This window comes from Mycteria americana, chromosome 5, assembly GCF_035582795.1.
Source record: "Mycteria americana isolate JAX WOST 10 ecotype Jacksonville Zoo and Gardens chromosome 5, USCA_MyAme_1.0, whole genome shotgun sequence".
Classification (NCBI taxonomy): Eukaryota; Metazoa; Chordata; class Aves; order Ciconiiformes; family Ciconiidae; genus Mycteria; species Mycteria americana.
The window spans coordinates 53,851,259-53,870,224 of NC_134369.1; the positions used below are offsets into that span (position 1 = coordinate 53,851,259).

The following is an 18,966-nucleotide window of genomic DNA, read 5'->3' on the forward strand; positions in this document are numbered from 1 at the left end:
AATACAGTTATGCTCTGTGTTAGATCACCAAACTTTTAACTGCAAACTTTTTACCTGTAATCCAGATAGGAGCTTCTACTTTGTAGTGGCCACTCCACGGCTCTTGTGCTGTCATTAATCCACATCGACCAAAGGGCAACTCTTCATAATAACTAGCCACCAAGTTCCATGCAATGGTTCTGGAAGAAAAACAGGTTTGTTTGCTCCATTCATATGGATAGTATTAGATTAATTTAGTACAAGAATTTATTCCTCTTTTTTCTCCAGCATACAATGAAGAAAAGTTGGCGGGGGGTGGGGAGGGGTGATCTTTCCAGAAAAAAAAACACAGGAGAGGAAAATAAAACAAATCAACTTCCGTGTTGAGAACTTCTTACAAAACTGATGATACATTCTCTGGCTATATCAGCATAAAAAGTTGCACATTAAAGGAAATGTGTACTGAGGGTTACAGACTTCATCTGTTTGTTGTTTTTCCTGTTTTGAAGGGGAAAAAATTAAGTTATCAAGGTTTACAGCTTTTTGTTGGGGTGTTGGGTTTTTGGTTTTTGGTTTTGGGGGGTTTTTTTTGATTGGCTGGTGGTGGTAGTAGGCTTTTGGGGGGAGGGGTTCAGGGGAGCGGTTAAGTACCACTAAAAAAAATAATCCCATATAAATAACGAAGAGAAAACAACTCTAACCAGCCATCCTCCAGGAGCTGTTGCTATTTCAAGAACTTGTCAGGATACTAACAAGGTTAATTACTTCTGGTCTTTTGATTTGGTCTTCACTGAAAATCTTTTGCTAGGACTTTAAACTTAAGATCTGTGTGCCATAAGTATGGAAATACAGCTTAATAAAGCAGTTCTGTAGAAAGCAAAAGCTGGCATGCTGTTCTGCTATTGCATATAGATGAGTGCGAAGGCCTAATTCTAAAGTCTTTTCCGTAGATTTATCACAGTATACATGCATTTCAGAAGAGATCCTGAAATCCTACAAAAAGGTGCTCATAAAATAAACAACTCTTGAGTTGTAAACTCAACTTGCTCACATTAAACTTGTTCTGCAGAGTTTCAAACTTAGAAAAGGAATGTAGGGAGCTCATGTTCAAAGGAAATGAGCTTCACAGAAAGATAAGCTTCCTTTCATCAGGAAGACTCTGTTTTCAATATAAAAGCCAAGATAACTTCAATATTGGATATATGCACTTGGAACTATTCTACAATAATTTCTAAACACAATACACAGGTCTGGCTGTCAGGTTGCTAAACAAATGGGCATATATAACTACAAAGGGCTTGTAAAAAAGAAAAACAATGGGAAAAGAAAGATCCCAAAGAAAGATATTAAAGCATATGACAGTCAAGAGGCAACCAGAATGGTCAGGAATTCACGTAGGAAATACTCATCTGTTAGAAAATTTCAGCTTGCAGAGAAGGAGACAGAAAATTCATAGAAACCAGGTGACTCAGATACTTGTAAAGGGAAGTTTCTTAAGCGCTTTGTGCTGTGCTCCGTTTCAAGCATTTCAGACAATTTCTCTCTATTGTTCCAAAATTAAGTTACATTAAAACTGAAAGCTTTAAACAATTTTGCTTACATCTTGATGCCTACATTTTCTTTAATCAGACTTTTATTTTTTCCTTTCAGATTAGTAGTTGTTGCACTAGAAACAAATTATGTTTTCTGTTCTCTTCTAAAGCTACAAGTTATGTAATTTCGCAGTAAATAGAACAGCTTTCTTCCAGATTTCAGTTTGGAAAGAAAATGTGCAGGACACAGTAAACATATCAAAAGACTACAGCATGTTTTAGAATGGACTCAGAAAGAAGTTGTATGGAAAAACTAGATAATTACATCTGTACCTATTACTTTGAACTGAAGAAAAACAACCTGTTAATGACCTCAAGAAAAATACAGATAAATTAGCTTTATTGTTATTTTCCTCCAATGTTTTTCATGTTGTTAGATCTTCTTAAGAACATTCTCTTTTTAACAAATATCATCAGAGTCTCAAAGGCATCTGCACTCAGCTGCATAAGCCATTAGATACTATGGAACAGTAACTCAAGAATACATTAAAACTTGTGGGACTTCTACCCCAGAAAGCAGTAAGGACAGTAGACTTCACACCTTACTATATTTGAATTCAGACTGACAGTGGAGAGAGAGTTTCAGTTTATCTACTATCTTATCATAGCAGATGGATGTGTTATATAGTACTCTAACCAATTCTTACACAGGAAGCTGTGAAAGCGAGCAACAGTGCACAACACTTACGAGGTCATGTTTCCATTCACGTAGTTTTGGTTCAGGATCCGAGCCCAGCAGCCTGCACCTACTTCATCATTGAAAGTACTGTAATCTTCTGAAGACCACAGCTTCTTCTTAGTTAATAAGGCATTTGGCACTGTTTTTGTTCCAGGATAGTGAGCCCTACACAATATTTTAAAAAGAAAGAACACTTTCATAAGTAGAAGTACATAAAGCAGCAATGATTCACCTCCAAACTGAAAATGAAAAACAAACTTTCTTTGGAATAATACTAATGGAATAGAAGAAAATGGAACAAGAGAGCTATAATATTCTGTAGCTTATTGTATTTGCATCAGTAGAATATTATTTCTTCTGATACACGCCAGCATATAAGTTAACTTAGCTTTAAATATATCATGCAATTTCTGCAGCTTGCTAAAGCAAGGTTTATCCTGAAATTGAGCTTGAAGATTTCCATAACTGTAATGTGCTAAATAGAGAAAATACATGCTACCTTGCACTATATCTTAAACAAAACCATAAATAATTATAAAATCAATGGTGAGATACAGTATTAGGCATTATATTAAGAACTTAACTGCATGAATGTCTTTGGACTTAAACATGAACTTAGCTAATTTTGCACACCTTTTTAATAAATTCAGGTTTCAAAAAGGCACGCCAGTTGGACTATAAAAGTTACGGAGGTATAAACTGAAAATAGTTTAAACATATAATGAAAGCTAATTTTCTTTCCAAGATCTTCCTTAGTATGAGGAGAGATGCTTTCTCCCAAATGAAGACTGCTGATTATACTCAATCACAACATTGATTCACTGTGCCAAATTAGTCTGACTGAAATAAAACCTTTCAAATCACTTGCAGAAAAAAGGGTCAAGATTTTCCCGTCATTTAGCACACTCATTGAACACACTAAATACATACATTAAAATGAAACTATCAGTACTGGGAAGGAACGTATAAATATTTCCTTTACTACTAGCCTGAAACTTGACAAATTGATAAATTTGTGACAAGAACACAAGAAATACCAGTTTTTCTAGGCTCACTGTTGGGTTTTTTTCATTATTTTCCCCCTACTGGACAATGGGCCATTTCCCAGTGTTGTAGTCCTTCATACATAGCTTCACTAATGATAATGTAACAGATAGTAAACATTTTAGCTACATCCTTCTCTGCTGTACAGATTACTGTATACTTCCCCTTTGGCTTGGAAACACAAGTATTACCTTAATACCAAGCAAAGGTTTTTGTAATGGCATAAAGTGTGTAGCTTGCAAAGACAAGGCAAAGAAGGAATAATTTGTCTTTCTACACTCCATATCCTGAAGAGCTGTTTCTTAAATATCAAGAGTCAACATCCCTGCAAAATACAAGCTGTACTTTACAAAAACAAAAGAAAAAGGAAAAAAAAAAAAAAAAGGCAGGGAGGTGTTATAGAGCGCTTTACATAAGATTACACAGGAACAAGATCTACAGAGCTCTGATTTCCTCCACTAAAACAGAGGCTTGCCTTTATTTGCATAAGAAGAGAAATAATTAAATGCAAAGACACTAAAGCTATGGAAATAAATTGGAAAAAGTAGGGATAATAAACAGGATTAAAGTTACAGGGAGAACAAACAGGTTCTAGAGGCAGACCCCTTCAGTGTATCTTTATTGGCAGCTTTGCTCCACTTAAAGCCCACACACTTATAACTTTCTCATTTTGTCCCATTGATGTGCAGTCAGGTAAAACAGTTTCACCACCAGTTGAGAAAGGAATAATTTTTCTCTGCCCTTAGATGCAATTTCTATTACTGTTAATGAACACAGTTTATACTGTATTTGCTTTTCACTTACACTGCTGTTAACCAAGAGGTTTTGTTTTACTTTCATTAATATCTAAATTAGTCCTTAAAAAGTAGGACATGACTAAGGAGTACGTAACTTCTATTCCATATGAAAACTAACTTTCTTTTAAAAATAAGTACACCAATCTTTTTTTTAAAAAAAAAAAAAAAACCTTGTAATAGCACTGTAGAGTGTATACTTTAAAAAGACCCACCCAAATGCACAAAATAAACATTTGCTATCAGATTACAGTGAAGGCTTTCACACCCAGTATGTGCTGGATTTGTTGAACTCTATGTGATTTATATTTAACGAAAACACTAGATCATGCTACAGCCCTCTTTTAGACATCTTGTGCCACTCTACAGCCTCAACAACTAACACAAGGTGTGCAGCAAGAGACAGGAGATTAGCTGTGTCCAGAACAGCGTGCTTTGTTCCTTCATTAGTGAAAACAATCTTTTTACTTCACTGGAAATGAAAACTCCTACAAAGCAGAGACTATACTCCAATTACTCTCAGGAAATAATTGGTCCACTCAAGGACCACTAACATTTGGAGAGACTTGAGTATCCCAATTAGTGTTTCAGGAAAAACCACACACTCCTAAACACCTACCCTTCTTGCTGCCTGAACAGATGAACTGGAGTAGAGTTTACGCATCACTCTTATACATGTGATGCTTCAGCAGAAGCAGTGGGATTTTGGATAGTCTCACTGCTATAGTCAGACACACTATAACAGAAGACCATTGCAAAGAGAGAGGAAAAAGTGATGTCTATCATGAAAGGGGGAAAAAGAATGGATCTTGGTGGAGAAAAGGTAATGAAAGGAATAGTAGGAACAGAATTACAACAAAAGTGACACATAAGGTTAAACCTCTTATCACTGCAAGAGAAGAATTTACCAACAGCTATTACTATCAGTGTTTGCATTCTTCAAACTACTGTCATTTACTAAAAACGTATTTTCATTGTTCCCTCCTTCTTTCAATCTCTCTGGAACCAGCATATGGTTGGTTCATCATCAGGGCCTCTAGCTGTTAGAGTGGTAACAAAGTATTTTTAAAATATTAACTATTACGAGATTAAGTGTGTTTTATACAGCAGATGATGAAGCAACATAACTCCAATGGGAAAAATATCCACAATTGCCTATGTAGGGCAGCTAAACCAAGTCAGATATATTAAGAAAGTAACACTAATTAAGAAAAGCTCTTCTACTTATGGATTGCAAATGCTGCTTTGCACAATTGCCCACAGTGACTTCATTTGGATAACTTCGTTAAAAAACAAACAAAAAACTTCGTGTTATTTTTTGTTTTGCATATAGCAATGGCACAAATGGGAGGAAGGGGAAAATCAGGAGAGAAATAGCAGGGTTTTCCACCATTTTTCTCTCATGCATCAGTACAAAGCTGTAGAAATTAAATAAATCTTTAAAAAAAAAAAATCAGCCTATATAATGCCATCACTACAATTAAGCTTTACAGAAAAGCACTACCTATGAAAACCTCAAAATCTAGTTCTCAAAAACATTTCTAGAAAACAGAAAAGTCAGATAACAACATTGTCTTTCCTACTTCTCACTCTGTATCAGCACACAAGCCTGCGAGGGACTTGGGACAGTTTGAATTCCCGCTACTATGCGGGGGGGGGGGGGGGGGCCGGACACGACACGACTTTCAACATATAGAGTCAGAATAGCTTGGTCTCTAACTGTATAGCATGCAAAAATCTAACTGGTTTAACTGTGTTACAAACAAGCAGCACAACTAAAGCACTCCTATGAGTAGCCGTGGAAATCGCAAGCCCATCCTTGAAAAATGTTGTTTTGAAGAGCTACAATGTAATTTAAATGCGTTCAACATAGGAGTAATACTTGTTTATAATTTGTTATATTTCATTTCACTGGTAAAATTGATGCAATTGTAATAGCTCTGAAAAGCTGTTTGGAAGTACCACATTATAAAGAGCTTTGGTGACCTGTGTCATTCCTATGTGGGTGAACATCTATTAATAGTTTTACAGTGTGTCTTCAGGGATCCCTCTAATTTCTAGCCATTACAACATCTTGCAGATGAAGGCTGGATGCAAATAGTACAAAATAAAACAAAAGCAGCAGCTTTAACTAATCTCCCATCCAGCCTGTCTGATGAGAGACCTCACAGACCACAAATTATGTTACCAAGTCCAAAATTGATTTTATGTACCTTCATGTAAAATCCTGGCTACCTGAAATACTTTTTATAGTTTCAAATAAAAAAGAAAGCCAACAATTTTTTTTAAAAAGATACCATGATGAGATGTACACCACTAAATGTCCAGTAGCCAACTGATTATCCATTACAAGAGAGTATTTAATCTCCCTGTTAAGACTGAATCAGAGTAGGGGTGTAAAACTTACACTTGCAGATTTACGCAACTACAGCTTATTGAGATAGGGTAAAAACAGTTGAGCTTCAGGAACTGACTCTGGGTGCATACTTGTATCTGCCAAAAAACAGAAAGGAAGCATGCTCACTATGTTGGGATCAGGGTAACTACAGTGGATTTGCATCTGGCCAGAGTGAGTTCACAATTGCTTTCACTTGTTGATCCACACATGATCCAAGACTCCACTTGCAAAAAACTGTCAGGATACTTTTTGTTGTTCAGAATGGGGGAAGGCTGCCTATCTGTATTTGGAGGGAAAGCCTTCATTTCTACACCTCCTATGGGTCAGATATCTAAAGATGAATGAAAAAGACTCAAGTTGAAGCAAGGAACAGCCACATTTGAAGCACATGATTGGGTTAGGCAAGTTTATGGAACCTAATAATTAAAATTTCAAGCTACTGTAAAAAGAAAAGTTAATGAGCAAGTCTTACACACATTCCCATTCAGCAGACAAGTCAGTAATCAATCCCAAATTTAGTCTATTACTTTTGCAAAATATTAGCATCATATGATGAAACCCAGAACTAGAAAAACAAATCAGCTGGTTGCATGCTTTCCAAACACAACCTTCCCATCAAAACAAAATGGGAACTAAGAATAAAGTCATTATTGCAACTAAAAAAAAGAATCATAGCTCCAATTCATTTCTGGATCACACTCATTTCTGGAACAGACCAGTGGAAGTCAATAATACAATAATACTTGTATACAAAGCTGTAAAGCTAAAGCACTTTTTGCATACCAAATACAGGAACCAAAACAACCCTCAGAATAAACAGGGTTGTCCAAAAAACCTTTAATTCATCAAAAGTGCAACTACAGCCAATAGGAATCTTCCACATGATAGGAGACTCATGACTCAATCAAAGGGTTGAGGCTGTCACCAGGACAACAGCCCATGTGATTTGATGTGGGTTAGTAAGAAAGATTATAGTATCAATCCTTCCATTGCAAGTAAGACTATAGAGAAGTAAAGCTTTGACTGTGCTAGTTATAAATAAGCAAGATGAAGACAAACTATGAACAAACCACCAAGAAAGAAAAACAGAAAGAACCCCCTACCCAATCACATCGACCACTCCATGGAGTTCAGAGTCAAGCAGCAAGACAAAGGAAATGGGCTCCCACAGTCTATCGCTGGCTATGATCCTCACCTGCTGCAGACCGTACTTATCCAATGTGTATCTCAACAGCTTTGAAAAAAAAGGAGAGCAAAGAACAGAGAGAAGGGACAAATAAAAATAATGGTTTTCAAATTTTTATATTGCAAAAGGCAGTTTTATATTGCAAATTTCTATATTGTCAAAAATTTATATTGCAAAAGGCAGTATCTTCTTCAGGACTATTTGAACATATTTCAAAACCAAATCGTATTCCAATTCTTGTTTTTACAACTTGTACAACAACTGTTACACCAAACGAAATGTAATAGATTGTAAAGCACAAAGTGCCTTCAAAGAAGGACACCTTCTTCCTGTACCATGCCAAACCCCAAAGTACATGACAAAAGGAAAAATTAAAAACATTTGGTTCTTATTTTCTTACACACACAAAAATGCAGATAAAGACAAAGCATATCAAATTTCATGCAAGATACTCTATTTGCAGATCAGCCACTTAGATGTTACAATGCTGAGGATTAAGCTACAAGGACCACATACAGGGCAAGAACAACTGAATTATAACTTATAAACCCTCTGAAAGCACAGTAAACATTTAATTAAGAAATATTTTTCTTAAGATGTTTTTCTTAAGAACGAACTCAGGTTCCCCCTATTTAAACATTTAATTAAGAAATGTTTTTCTAAAATGTTTTTCTTAAGAACCAACTCAGGTTCCCCCTATTCTCCCTGCTAATCAACTATTTCAGTTTAACAGTGAAGCAACACAAATGAGATCAGCTCTTCCTAAACACAACTAAGACAAAAAATGAGAAAAAAAACCCAGACACATACACACCTTATTACTCAACTGCATTTTATTTCAAGTTTTAAAATTGCAACCACTGTACACTTCCCAAGAGACATTTTAAGGCTTTGAAAGTCAATGAAACAAATCTAAAATGTCACATAAGACTGAGTCTAATGATGTAGTTTCTTGAAGTCCAGAGGTCCCCTAAACAGCGTTTGCCGTACTTGTAAATTCAGGTAACATCAAATGCCTAACTACCTTCAAATCATTCTGTATATTTTTTACCATATATAATCTTCTCTTCTCTAACAGGGAACACTACCTGCAGGAAAAAGCACTGCAAGATTTTTTTTCCACCGATCAGAATCTGAATTGGCTTATGTGCAGTCTGACAGTAGCCTGAAACATCAAGATTTCCTGCCCCAGAGTCTTAAGAACTTTGTTTGAACACAATGTTGGTATTACTTCTGCATTGTATTTTCCTGTTCATCTTGCATTAGAATAAGGCAGTATTTGGTTTGCAGACTTAACATACATACAGAAGCTAAAGTATTTAGCCATTAGGGGAGGTTCCTGCTGACTAGAGAAAAACAGTTTTAATGTCCATCTTCAAGCAGGATCCGAGAAACTACAGGCCCATCAATCTAGCCTCAGTCCCTAGAAAGGTTACAGAGTAAGTCTTTCTTGAAGCCATTTCCAAGCACAAGAAGGATAGGAGGATGACTGGGAATGGCAGCATGGATTTATCAAAGGCAAATCATGCCTGACAAACACGATTGCTTTCTACAAGATGACTACCTGTGTGGGCAAGGTGAAATCCGTGGATGTCATACACCCTGACTTTAGCAGTCTCCCACCAAGGTGGGCGGAAAAGTCCAACCAGGGTGCAGATTGCTAGCAATGTCCCCATAGGCTGATATTAGGGCCAATACTGTTTGATGTCTTTAAAACTCAGGAAATTCACATTTTGTTTTGCTTGCACACACAGCTTTTGCTTTCCCTATTAAGTTGTCTTTATCTCAACCCACGAGTTTTCTCACTTTCACCCTTCTGATTCTCCCCCCATCCCATCGGGGGGGAGTGAACAAGTGGCTGTGTGGGGCTGAGCTGCCTACAGGGGTTAACCCACAAAAACGGTTACATGCTGAAAAGAAAGGCTGTTATTCAGAGGGAACTAAAAGACCGGAAAAAACAGGCTGACAGGAACCTCATGAAGTTCAACAGATGCAAACACAAAGTCCTACACCTGGGATAGAATAACCCCTTGCAAAAGTACAGGCTGTGGACCAATGAAAAATTCAGTTAGGTATAAGAACTTTAATTTAAAAAAAAAAAAAAAAAAAAAAAAAAGGGAGCATAAGTATGGTCAAACACATGGGGTAAGTTGCCCAAAGGGGTTGTGAAGATATTAAAGCAGAACAAGCCTCAGCACCATTATCTAATTGCACCTGCTTGATGCAGGGGGGTTCAACCAGATGACCTCCAGAGGTCCTGTGTAAACCAAGTTAGTCAATAATTCTATCTAATTACAGATAACATCCCCAGAAATAAGACATTAAAAAAAAAGGCAAGGCTGTTCTACCAGTAAAATCTATTGTTTTAAATTGAGATAAACATTATGTCTTAAGATCAGTTACATAAATCCAAAATTAAGTTTCTAGCTTGTGCTTTCAACTATGTAACACAAAAATCCTATTTAAAATGATGGCAAAAGCAGAATAGTCTAAAATCATAAAATAAATCTGCAAGACAGTATTTTCTATAATTAATCTTTATTCTTCCACCAGCTTAGCATAGTCTTAGACAAGTCAATTCATCTTTCTCTCTTACAGGAAATGTTTTCTATGTCAGAGAGCGCAAATAACAGTGAACTGAACTTGTTCTTCCTATTGAACTGAGAAAGCATTCCTGGATCATAACGATTCCTCTAAAGTTGCAACTATATTAACTATGAAAATCAACAGAACAAGAACCCCTTACATAAAAGGCATATTCATTGACAAATAGCTCTTAAATACATCACCCATCTTCTTTGTTCATTAAGACTTAACATAATTTTTTAAATTTTTTTTAAATGACCAACACTAGGAGACAGGAAAAAAAGAGAAATTGAAATGGCAGCAATCATTTCTGCTATTTGATCACTGTATTAGAAAAGACTCATGCTACATCAACTAGAAATAAAATATGATTTGTTCTGTCTGGTAAATAAAAACTGACCAAGGCAGATTTTTTCCACTACGCAATGTACAATTACTGTCTACTAATAATGACTTACAAGTCAAAGATAACTTAAATAATTGAGAACTATGGAAAAACATTTTCAATTTGTCTACTTCTAGATAAACATCAGAAAAAAATATTGTGGAATATATTCAAATCTAATCGTGTATTGGCATATAGGCCTTTAGGAAAGGACTTGCCAAACAGAGCTGTGGGCTCTATAGGCTTTGTTAAACACAGCAAACAAAATCCATGTGTAACACAGAAGATGTAGCACTGAGCTATAATACATCCTGGGAGAAAAGTAATATGAATATATACTATACAAACACAGAAATAGCACCCATCAAAATAACATGGGAAGACAGTAGTGACGATGGTCTTGCAAACAAAATAAGGAAGCATAACATAACATATTTTAAGACTTGAGCTAACTATATTTCTTTTTTTTTTCCCCGTTTTCAAGCACTTCATGAATACTGGGTAAGTAATTTGATTTAGTAGCAGATAAAGGCTGTTTTCTTTTCTTCTTCTAACAAAATTCCTATTTTCAATGGCAAGTGCTGCAACTTATTGGTATGAAATGATGGCAAGGAATATGTTCAGGAAGACCACTCCTTCAACCAATAAAATTGAAACACACTGGATGATAACAGCTTGATAGCCTTCGTTCTAATGAGAAAATACGAAGTCCTCCATCTTTCAAATCACAAGCCCACAGATAGCAAATATGGAGGGGAAAAAACAGACATAGAAACTTTACCTTAAATCTACCTTAGATATGCTTCAGATTGCAAATGGTATTTTAGGCCGGTATAAAGCTCCACGGGGAGCAATGGTGTCAAGATAAAAATTACTTGATGTGAAAAAGAAAGGAAAGGAAAAAAGAAAATGAAAGGAAACACAAAGAAAGGGAAAGGTCAGTTACTTTTTGTGGATGCATGCCAAAGCGATCGTTTCAATTATCTTGATAATTTCTAAATAAAACAATATGAATTTAAACCCAGGTTTCCATTCCAAAAGGGAAGAACTAAGAAAAAGTCACAGAGAAGGTTATACTTGAAAAGAGATTACAGAACAGTGTACAGGAAAGGATTTCTGAGAAAAAGAATTTAAGAGTATTTAGGAAAACAGACTGACTAGCAGATTTTGCAAACAACTAGACAAGGTTATCTAAGAGACAGACAGATACAATGTACTTTTGGCAGCTTTCTGAACCTGAGCATCTGAAGGACAGACACCTAAACACTATTATCTTTTTCTAGGTCAACAAGAACTCTTTGGTAGTTGGTGCCTTAAAGTCAGCATTGGCTGAGAAACATGGTGTTCTCATTTTGTACTAACCTTAATTTCTTGATAGATAACAACACTACTGCACCGGAAATATTCTCCTAATTCTTCATTTTTTGTGATCACCAGGGATGGGGAAGTTGGGAAAAATCCATATGACATTCAAGAAAAACCTCTGACAGAGAACTTTCATCTTAAAGAAAAACTAAAACATGGCCATGGTCCTAAAGGCTAAAAACAAAAACAGGTACTCCTAGCCTCTATTCTGTCAAGCTCTTAAAGAAAGAACCATACACACTCAGTGCATTCATTCTGCAAGTTTCATTGGCATGGAAATCATAACTAAAAACATTTTGTAATGCACTATAACTTGCTGAGGTGCAAGTCTTGCCTAACCTAAGAAAGTTAAAAGTTTTTAAACCAAATGAGTTACTCATTGCTGGCATTATAATTGGTATTTCGCAGGCAGCCACTTCCAGGTAATCAGTGTTTACAAGCTCAACACATATGAAAGCAGTTTCTTTATAAAATTGCTGCTTAACTGACTTGCTATAACCTTTGAACCATGCATTAGTTTAAACAATTATGAGCACATCACACCCCCTTACATATAGATGAGGACAAATGGTACACTAGTGACCACAAGCATGTTCTTATCACAGTAAGGTTAACAACAGAGGTAAGCAAGTTACCAAATGTAACACAAGTGAACAATTTATACACAATTTATAGGTCATTTCCCCTGGGAACATGTTATAATTTTTAAAAACCTATTTATAGTTTTGAGAAATCAGAGATTACCAAGAGAGCAAGAGCAGCAGAATAAGTATCAAGCCAGTTGACAGAAGCAAGGTAGTAAAAAAGTGTATTATGGAGAAAGAGTGCAGGCAAACAATCAAGTTGCCATTTGCTAGAACTACAACTGTGGGCATTCCTAGCTGCTAAAATTGAGATGGTTGTATTAGTTTAGAAACAAACTTTGGATGCTTGTTTTTACTTTTACTTTACCGTTTGTGTGTGCGCTTCTAATACTATCTGTTATCAGATATAAGCAACAAACTCCTGGCTTTAGGACATGACCAGAAAAATCTCAAGCAAAGAACATGTAACAGGGAATGCTGCAAGCATCGGAAGTCCCAGGGTGAAAAGTTCCAGTGAAAATTCAAGTTCACCTGAACTTAAAACTGATTGCAGATCAAGAATGGAGTCCTAAGATTTTTCTGACGTTGAAGATGCACGTGCAGATTAGCTAGAAGTCTCCTGTCATTAGCTAGTGCTAAGATAAGAGGCCTAAAACATAGCTCCTAATTGAACACTTGAAAGAAATGATGGAAGAGTGGCAAGGTTACCTTACACATGTACTAAACTGAAAGAAGAGTGGAAGACAGGAAAGAGTAATCAGTCACCACTGTACATGACGACAAAACTGGGAATGGCTAGGAAATATGAAATAAGAATATATGACTTCTCAAAATGGACATGAAGACTTACAGAAATGAAGCAATAAGCAATGTGTAAAACTCCTCCCTTCTCCCACACTTACCCGACTACCTCAACAGCATCATTAAGATAGGGATCAACTATCATCTCCTTTGAAACGTTCCAATCTCCATCCGCAGCGATGATGCCAATGTTCCTTAGACCCAGTCTGTCCAAAGATTGTCGAAGTACCTTAGTAACAGATAACACCACTTAAAGTACAGCCTTCATCAACCAGGCAACATGAAAATTTAAGACTGAAAACAGTTTAAGAACTGTAGGAGGAGTCAGTGGAAGCATTTGTCTTCAGACCAAGATGGATAAGAAAAGTTCTCACTTCTCAAAGGAGAGCCATAATGACAACTAAGATGAAGTTAATGATATGTATTTTTAACACTGAAGGGTTATCTATGACATTAGATAGCCATTACACAAAAATGGGCTCCTCATCACTTAGATTACTTTTGACACCCCATGTGCATACGTGTACTCCACTCGGACACCCTCAACATACTGACTCCATCCATTGCATGCATGTAATTTGTTATATATGAGTAATGGATTTATTATAAAGTCAGTCACGTTAAGTTGGTCTAAAAATGATGACTGGCTGGAATGTGGAAGTGGACATACCTCCACAAGTGATCAGAAGTAAAAGTTAACCTGATCCCCAAAAAAGTATATTGGGAAAACAGGGATTGAAGTTTTAAAATAGAAAAGACCTTGTAACCATGCAGTTCTCTACAAGAATAGAAATCTTTGCCATACATCTGTCCATTTCAACTGAAGGGCACCTAAGCATTCTTTTCACAGGCTATTTTACTGAACAAAAAGAAAAAATCCTTGATGTTTTAAGTGTCTGATATTTAAGTTTAACCACTACTTGACTCTCATATGTCTCACTAATTTTCATGAACGTAATGCATAAAACTGGAATTGCATATTTACAACAAAACTGAGGGCAGTCACTTTTGACTTCAAACATCACAGCAGAAAAGAATTCTTATTCTGTCTTTCCAGCTTCTCCTTACTATTTCACTGTCAAAGATGACAAACCTCTCACATCTGCCTTTGGAACTTCTTAAACAAAATATACCAGGCAAAATATACCCAGCTCTAACAGTTAAGAATGAACCAGGCTTATACAAGGCTGATATTATACAAGCATGTTTTATCTGAACACTCAATTAAAAAAATTTAAAAAAAAAATTAAAAAGTATTTTCAGCAGCTTCCACATACAGTTGCGTCTGAAAAAGGACATCAGTCCACAGTCTAAAATCCTTTTTCCAATCTTGGCTATAAAAGAATGATGTACTACATGATGTATGTATGCATGCATGCATGCATAAGAAAGATTTTTCCAACCATTTGAAGATCAGTAGGCATGAATCCTTAAATAATTTCTTGTAATAGCCCTCCAGCAATGTGAAGGAGAACAGGGAGCATTTCTATTTTGATGTGTAGTCAAATAAGGACACAAAGCAAAGTCCAAGTGTTGGTGACAATGAAAGCCTAGATCTAAAGGACATAAAACTTATTAAGAAGAAGAAAAGTAGCAATGAAATTCTGTTCAGCTGCTTGAAGCTTTTGAAGCATAAAGTTTACCAGAAGAAAAATTCATAATGGTAGAAATACTTGCTGTAAGGTCCTTGCAATTCAAAGCTTTCTAGCTAGCTAAACATTTGGAAAAACTGCCTAACCATAGAGATAGTTCAGAAGAATAAAATGACTAGAAAGGTTGCAGAACTTCCGTGTTGAAAGATAAGTACCAAGGACACAGAACTTTAGACATTCAAAATGCACTCCATAATAACATATGCAGAATGTTTCCCCCACACCCAGTATTCATGTTTATATACAGATAGTCCTTACATTTTAGGGTTAGTTTAAGATGACTATTTAAAAATATAATTGGAAGAATAGGATCTTCTTGAACAAGAATTTATAAGCAATAGAATAATCATTTCTTTTTTCATGTTTTCTACTTAATAAGAAACATAACTAGAGCCTTAGTGGATGAAGTAACTGAAAAAACTTCTTACAAATAAAACTATAGCAAGATACTGTCCTGGTTTCAGTTGAGATAGAGTTAATTTTCTTTATAGTGGCTGGTATGGGGCTATGTTTTGGATTTGTGCTGAAGACAATGTTTATAATACAGAGATGTTTTAGTTGTTGCTGTACTAGTCAAGGACTTTTCAGCTTCCTGTGCTCTGCCAGGTGCAGAAGAAGCTGGGAGGGGACACAGCCAGGACAGTTGATCCAAACTGACCAAAGGGCTATTCCATACCACGTGACATCATGCTCAGTATATAAAGCTGGGGAAGAAGAAGGAAGGGGGGATGTTTGGAGTGATGGCATTTGTCTTCCCAAGTAACCATTACGCGTGATGGAGCCCTGCTTTCCTGGAGATGGCTGAACACCTGCCTGACCATGGGAAGGAGTGAATTAATTCCTTGCTTTGCTTCACTTGCGTGCGTGGCTTTTGCTTTACCTATTAAACTGTTTTTATCTCAACCCTCGAGTTTTCTTGCTTTTGCTCCTCCGATTCTCTCCCCCATCCCACCAGGGGGGAGTGAGCGAGCGGCTGCGTGGTGCTTAGTTGCCGGCTGGGGCTAAACCACGACAGTCTTTTTTGGTGCCCAACGTGGGGCTCGAAGGGTTTGAGATAACGACAGATTTGATTGGAATGTGCCAGATAGAATTTATAGCTGTTATTGCTGTTTAGCTATTAATCAGCAGGCTTCTGTGCTTGCCATAGGCTTGCTTGCCTTACTGTATGTTAGAGTCTAGGGCTCATTAGTGGCTGCTTTTTGCTTTCACTGCTTGCCGTGCTGCTGTACTGCTTATCATCTTACTCTGCTGTGCCTGGGAACATTTTGATAACAGCAATGGCCATGCGCCTGGGCAAATCCAAAACATAGCCCCATACCAGCCACTATAAAGAAAATTAACTCTATCTCAACTGAAACCAGGACAGATAACTAAGAGATTATCTATGTCATGTATTTCTCAGACATTACACAAAGTGTTTGCTGTGCAACAGCACACTTGGGTAAACAGACCTTTTTCCAAAATGGCAGACTGCAAATAGAACTATTGTGCTAATTAGAGAATAGATGCCACGCAACACTGCAGAGCACTGCAGATGCCACGCAACACTGTAAGAGAACAAATGGTAAAAGAGGTGTTAAATAAAAAGCCTCATATCAATTAACGTACAGCGGAGGGAAGGCTGACACTTTTCAGCAAATATTTGGGTGGTATTAAGATCAAATTTTAAACTAAACATTTAGGTCTAGAAGCCAAAAGCTTAGTCCCAATTCAACAGCATTTAAAAAGCTAACAAGTAGAATGCCACACCTACACTCAACAGTTTGTTCTCCACATTCGTTCTCCCCACATTAGGAAGCCAAGACAAACAGATGAGAAAGCCTCCAGGTCACGTGACATAGGACTGAGCAAAATAGAATATTTCTGTTTCTTATAAGACATACAGAAAACCAGAAAATCAGTCTTAAAAAAAAAAAAAAGAGCCAATCAGTGATATAGGGAAATTAGTATTTTATTTATAGTAAGACCTGCCTTCTCTCTCTGCTGATTCTTTTTACAAAGGGTTCAGTCTCATAGGCATTTCAAGCAACATAACAACTAGTCAGTGAAGAAATAAAATTTGTAGCTCAAAAAAAAAAAATTCTCACTATTTATCTTCCATCTTACTTGCATTGTTTCATTCCAGCCTGCAAAGAAGTGTTTTCAGTTCTGTTTGGTTTTGCTTCTATAACATACATACTGAACAACTGGAGATTTCTACCTGAAGTCCATCACACATATATTTCCCCCTCCTCCCCTAGCAGCATAACTTACCTATGATTAGCATTACCCTTTAGGAGACTACTAGCATCCTTAGTGATTTCTCCATTAGCCTATACCCACTTAGTGAACCACTTTTCTTTTTCAAAAAGAAAAGCCTGGAACCCACATTACCTGATGCTAAATATAACAGAAAACTTCTAGTTCCTGAGGGGTTTTTGTAATAAAGAGAGCACCCTATGAACTCGTTTCCTAGCTATAAAAAACGTTAGGCTAGGTTTGTGCTGAACACACATTGGGATAGGATATTTTAAGAGGATTCTAAGCACACCCACTGAACAAGTTTAGACAGGGATTTAAGTAGCTTCACTAGCAAAATCCGAAGCAGCTACACATCCACCAGAGTTTTGTTACTTAACATGCCCAAAGAAACAAGACACCTTGACATAGATGCCAAGATATCCTGCTGTGTCACACTTCAGTATATTTGTGTCTTCTCTGGAAGGGATTTTGTCAGTCACTCAAAAACTCTAGTGCCAAACCCCTGTGTCTAAAAGGAACTAATGGCCTAGCAGCCTACAAAAGTGAGAGTCTAGAAAATGAAATTAGTTGTGGAGTGAAGTGTATACATAACAGAATTTGGTCTAAGGTGTGGTAAGACTTGGAAACTAAGTTACTGTGGTGGCAGTGGACACGGTAAATCAGTTTAAAATACATGGTTGATTAACATATTTGTTAACAAGAAACCGATAAAGATGGATATAAGGTATTCCTCTTTCTTTTTACAAGGTACACGACCAGCACAGAGCTTTCTGCCAGTGCTTCCTGCCCTCCCTCAGTCAAAGCACTGCACAAATCATAGGAAACAGCTATAGGGGTATTCATCTAGTTCTACATCCTAAGAAATACAATTTTAAAAAGAAATGTTTTATAGGAGAGCATTCTCAGTTTTCAGGAGTAGACAGAATTTTATATACACCAGCCTCATGAAAGATACTTAAAGATACTTTTTTGCTCTTATTGCAATGTCACGTTTAATCATTGTATGCCATTTCCGGTATCATTCTACTAAAACTAATCCTTGAACAAAATAACTACAGAAGTTGCCAAGGACAAATGATGTGACTAACCTCATCCAGTGTACACAAACTGTAGAACTGAAACTTTACTAATAGCCATTAATTGACTAATGTTAAGCAGATGGAATTCAATCCCTGCTGAGTTCTGGGGGGGAAAAAAAAAAAAAAAAAAAATAGCAGTGTTTCTGCTATTTAACTCACACTCACTACACACTCAATTTAACTCTTATTTGCTTTTAAGAAGAGGTAATGCTATTGCTTCTTAGCCTCAAAGCAGCAACAAGGAAGTGAACAAAACAGAAGCTTGTACTTAAGATTTCACTTCAACATAACATAAACCGAAGAGAGTTTTCAAAAAAGGGCAGGGAGGCAGCAGGGGCAGGCAGCAGTGAGAGATATTAGAAATCTCTCAAGGTTGGTTGTGTGAAATACTGTGTTCCTCCAACTCTTTTGGAACAGGAGGTACTGAATTTTGCACAGCTAAACACACAGAGCCTTTATTATGTTTTCCATAAAATAAAGAACCTGGAGTTTTATAGCAATAATTCAAGGGTATTATATGCACTGGAACTTTGCTACAGAATTTTAAGTAATTCTAGATCTTGGTCCCTTTTCTAGGCAAATTTAGAAAAGCTAACTGTTT

General features: G+C 36.6%; 1 protein-coding gene across 2 annotated transcripts in view; it reads right to left on the reverse strand.

Annotated features, from left to right (window-relative positions):
* Positions 1–18,966, reverse strand: part of GALC (galactosylceramidase) — a 41,926-nt gene that overhangs the window by 13,642 nt on the left and 9,318 nt on the right. Inside the window, exons 7-9 of one of the 2 annotated variants that reach the window (XM_075503388.1) lie at positions 7,590–7,720; positions 2,260–2,415; positions 55–179 (exon numbers count right to left, since the gene is read on the reverse strand). In XM_075503388.1, the coding sequence (XP_075359503.1) occupies positions 55–179; positions 2,260–2,415; positions 7,590–7,720 (412 nt within the window). Of the gene's footprint in view, positions 1–54; positions 180–2,259; positions 2,416–7,589; positions 7,721–13,494; positions 13,623–18,966 lie in introns of both variants that reach the window. The other variant, XM_075503389.1, reaches the window with a different exon arrangement.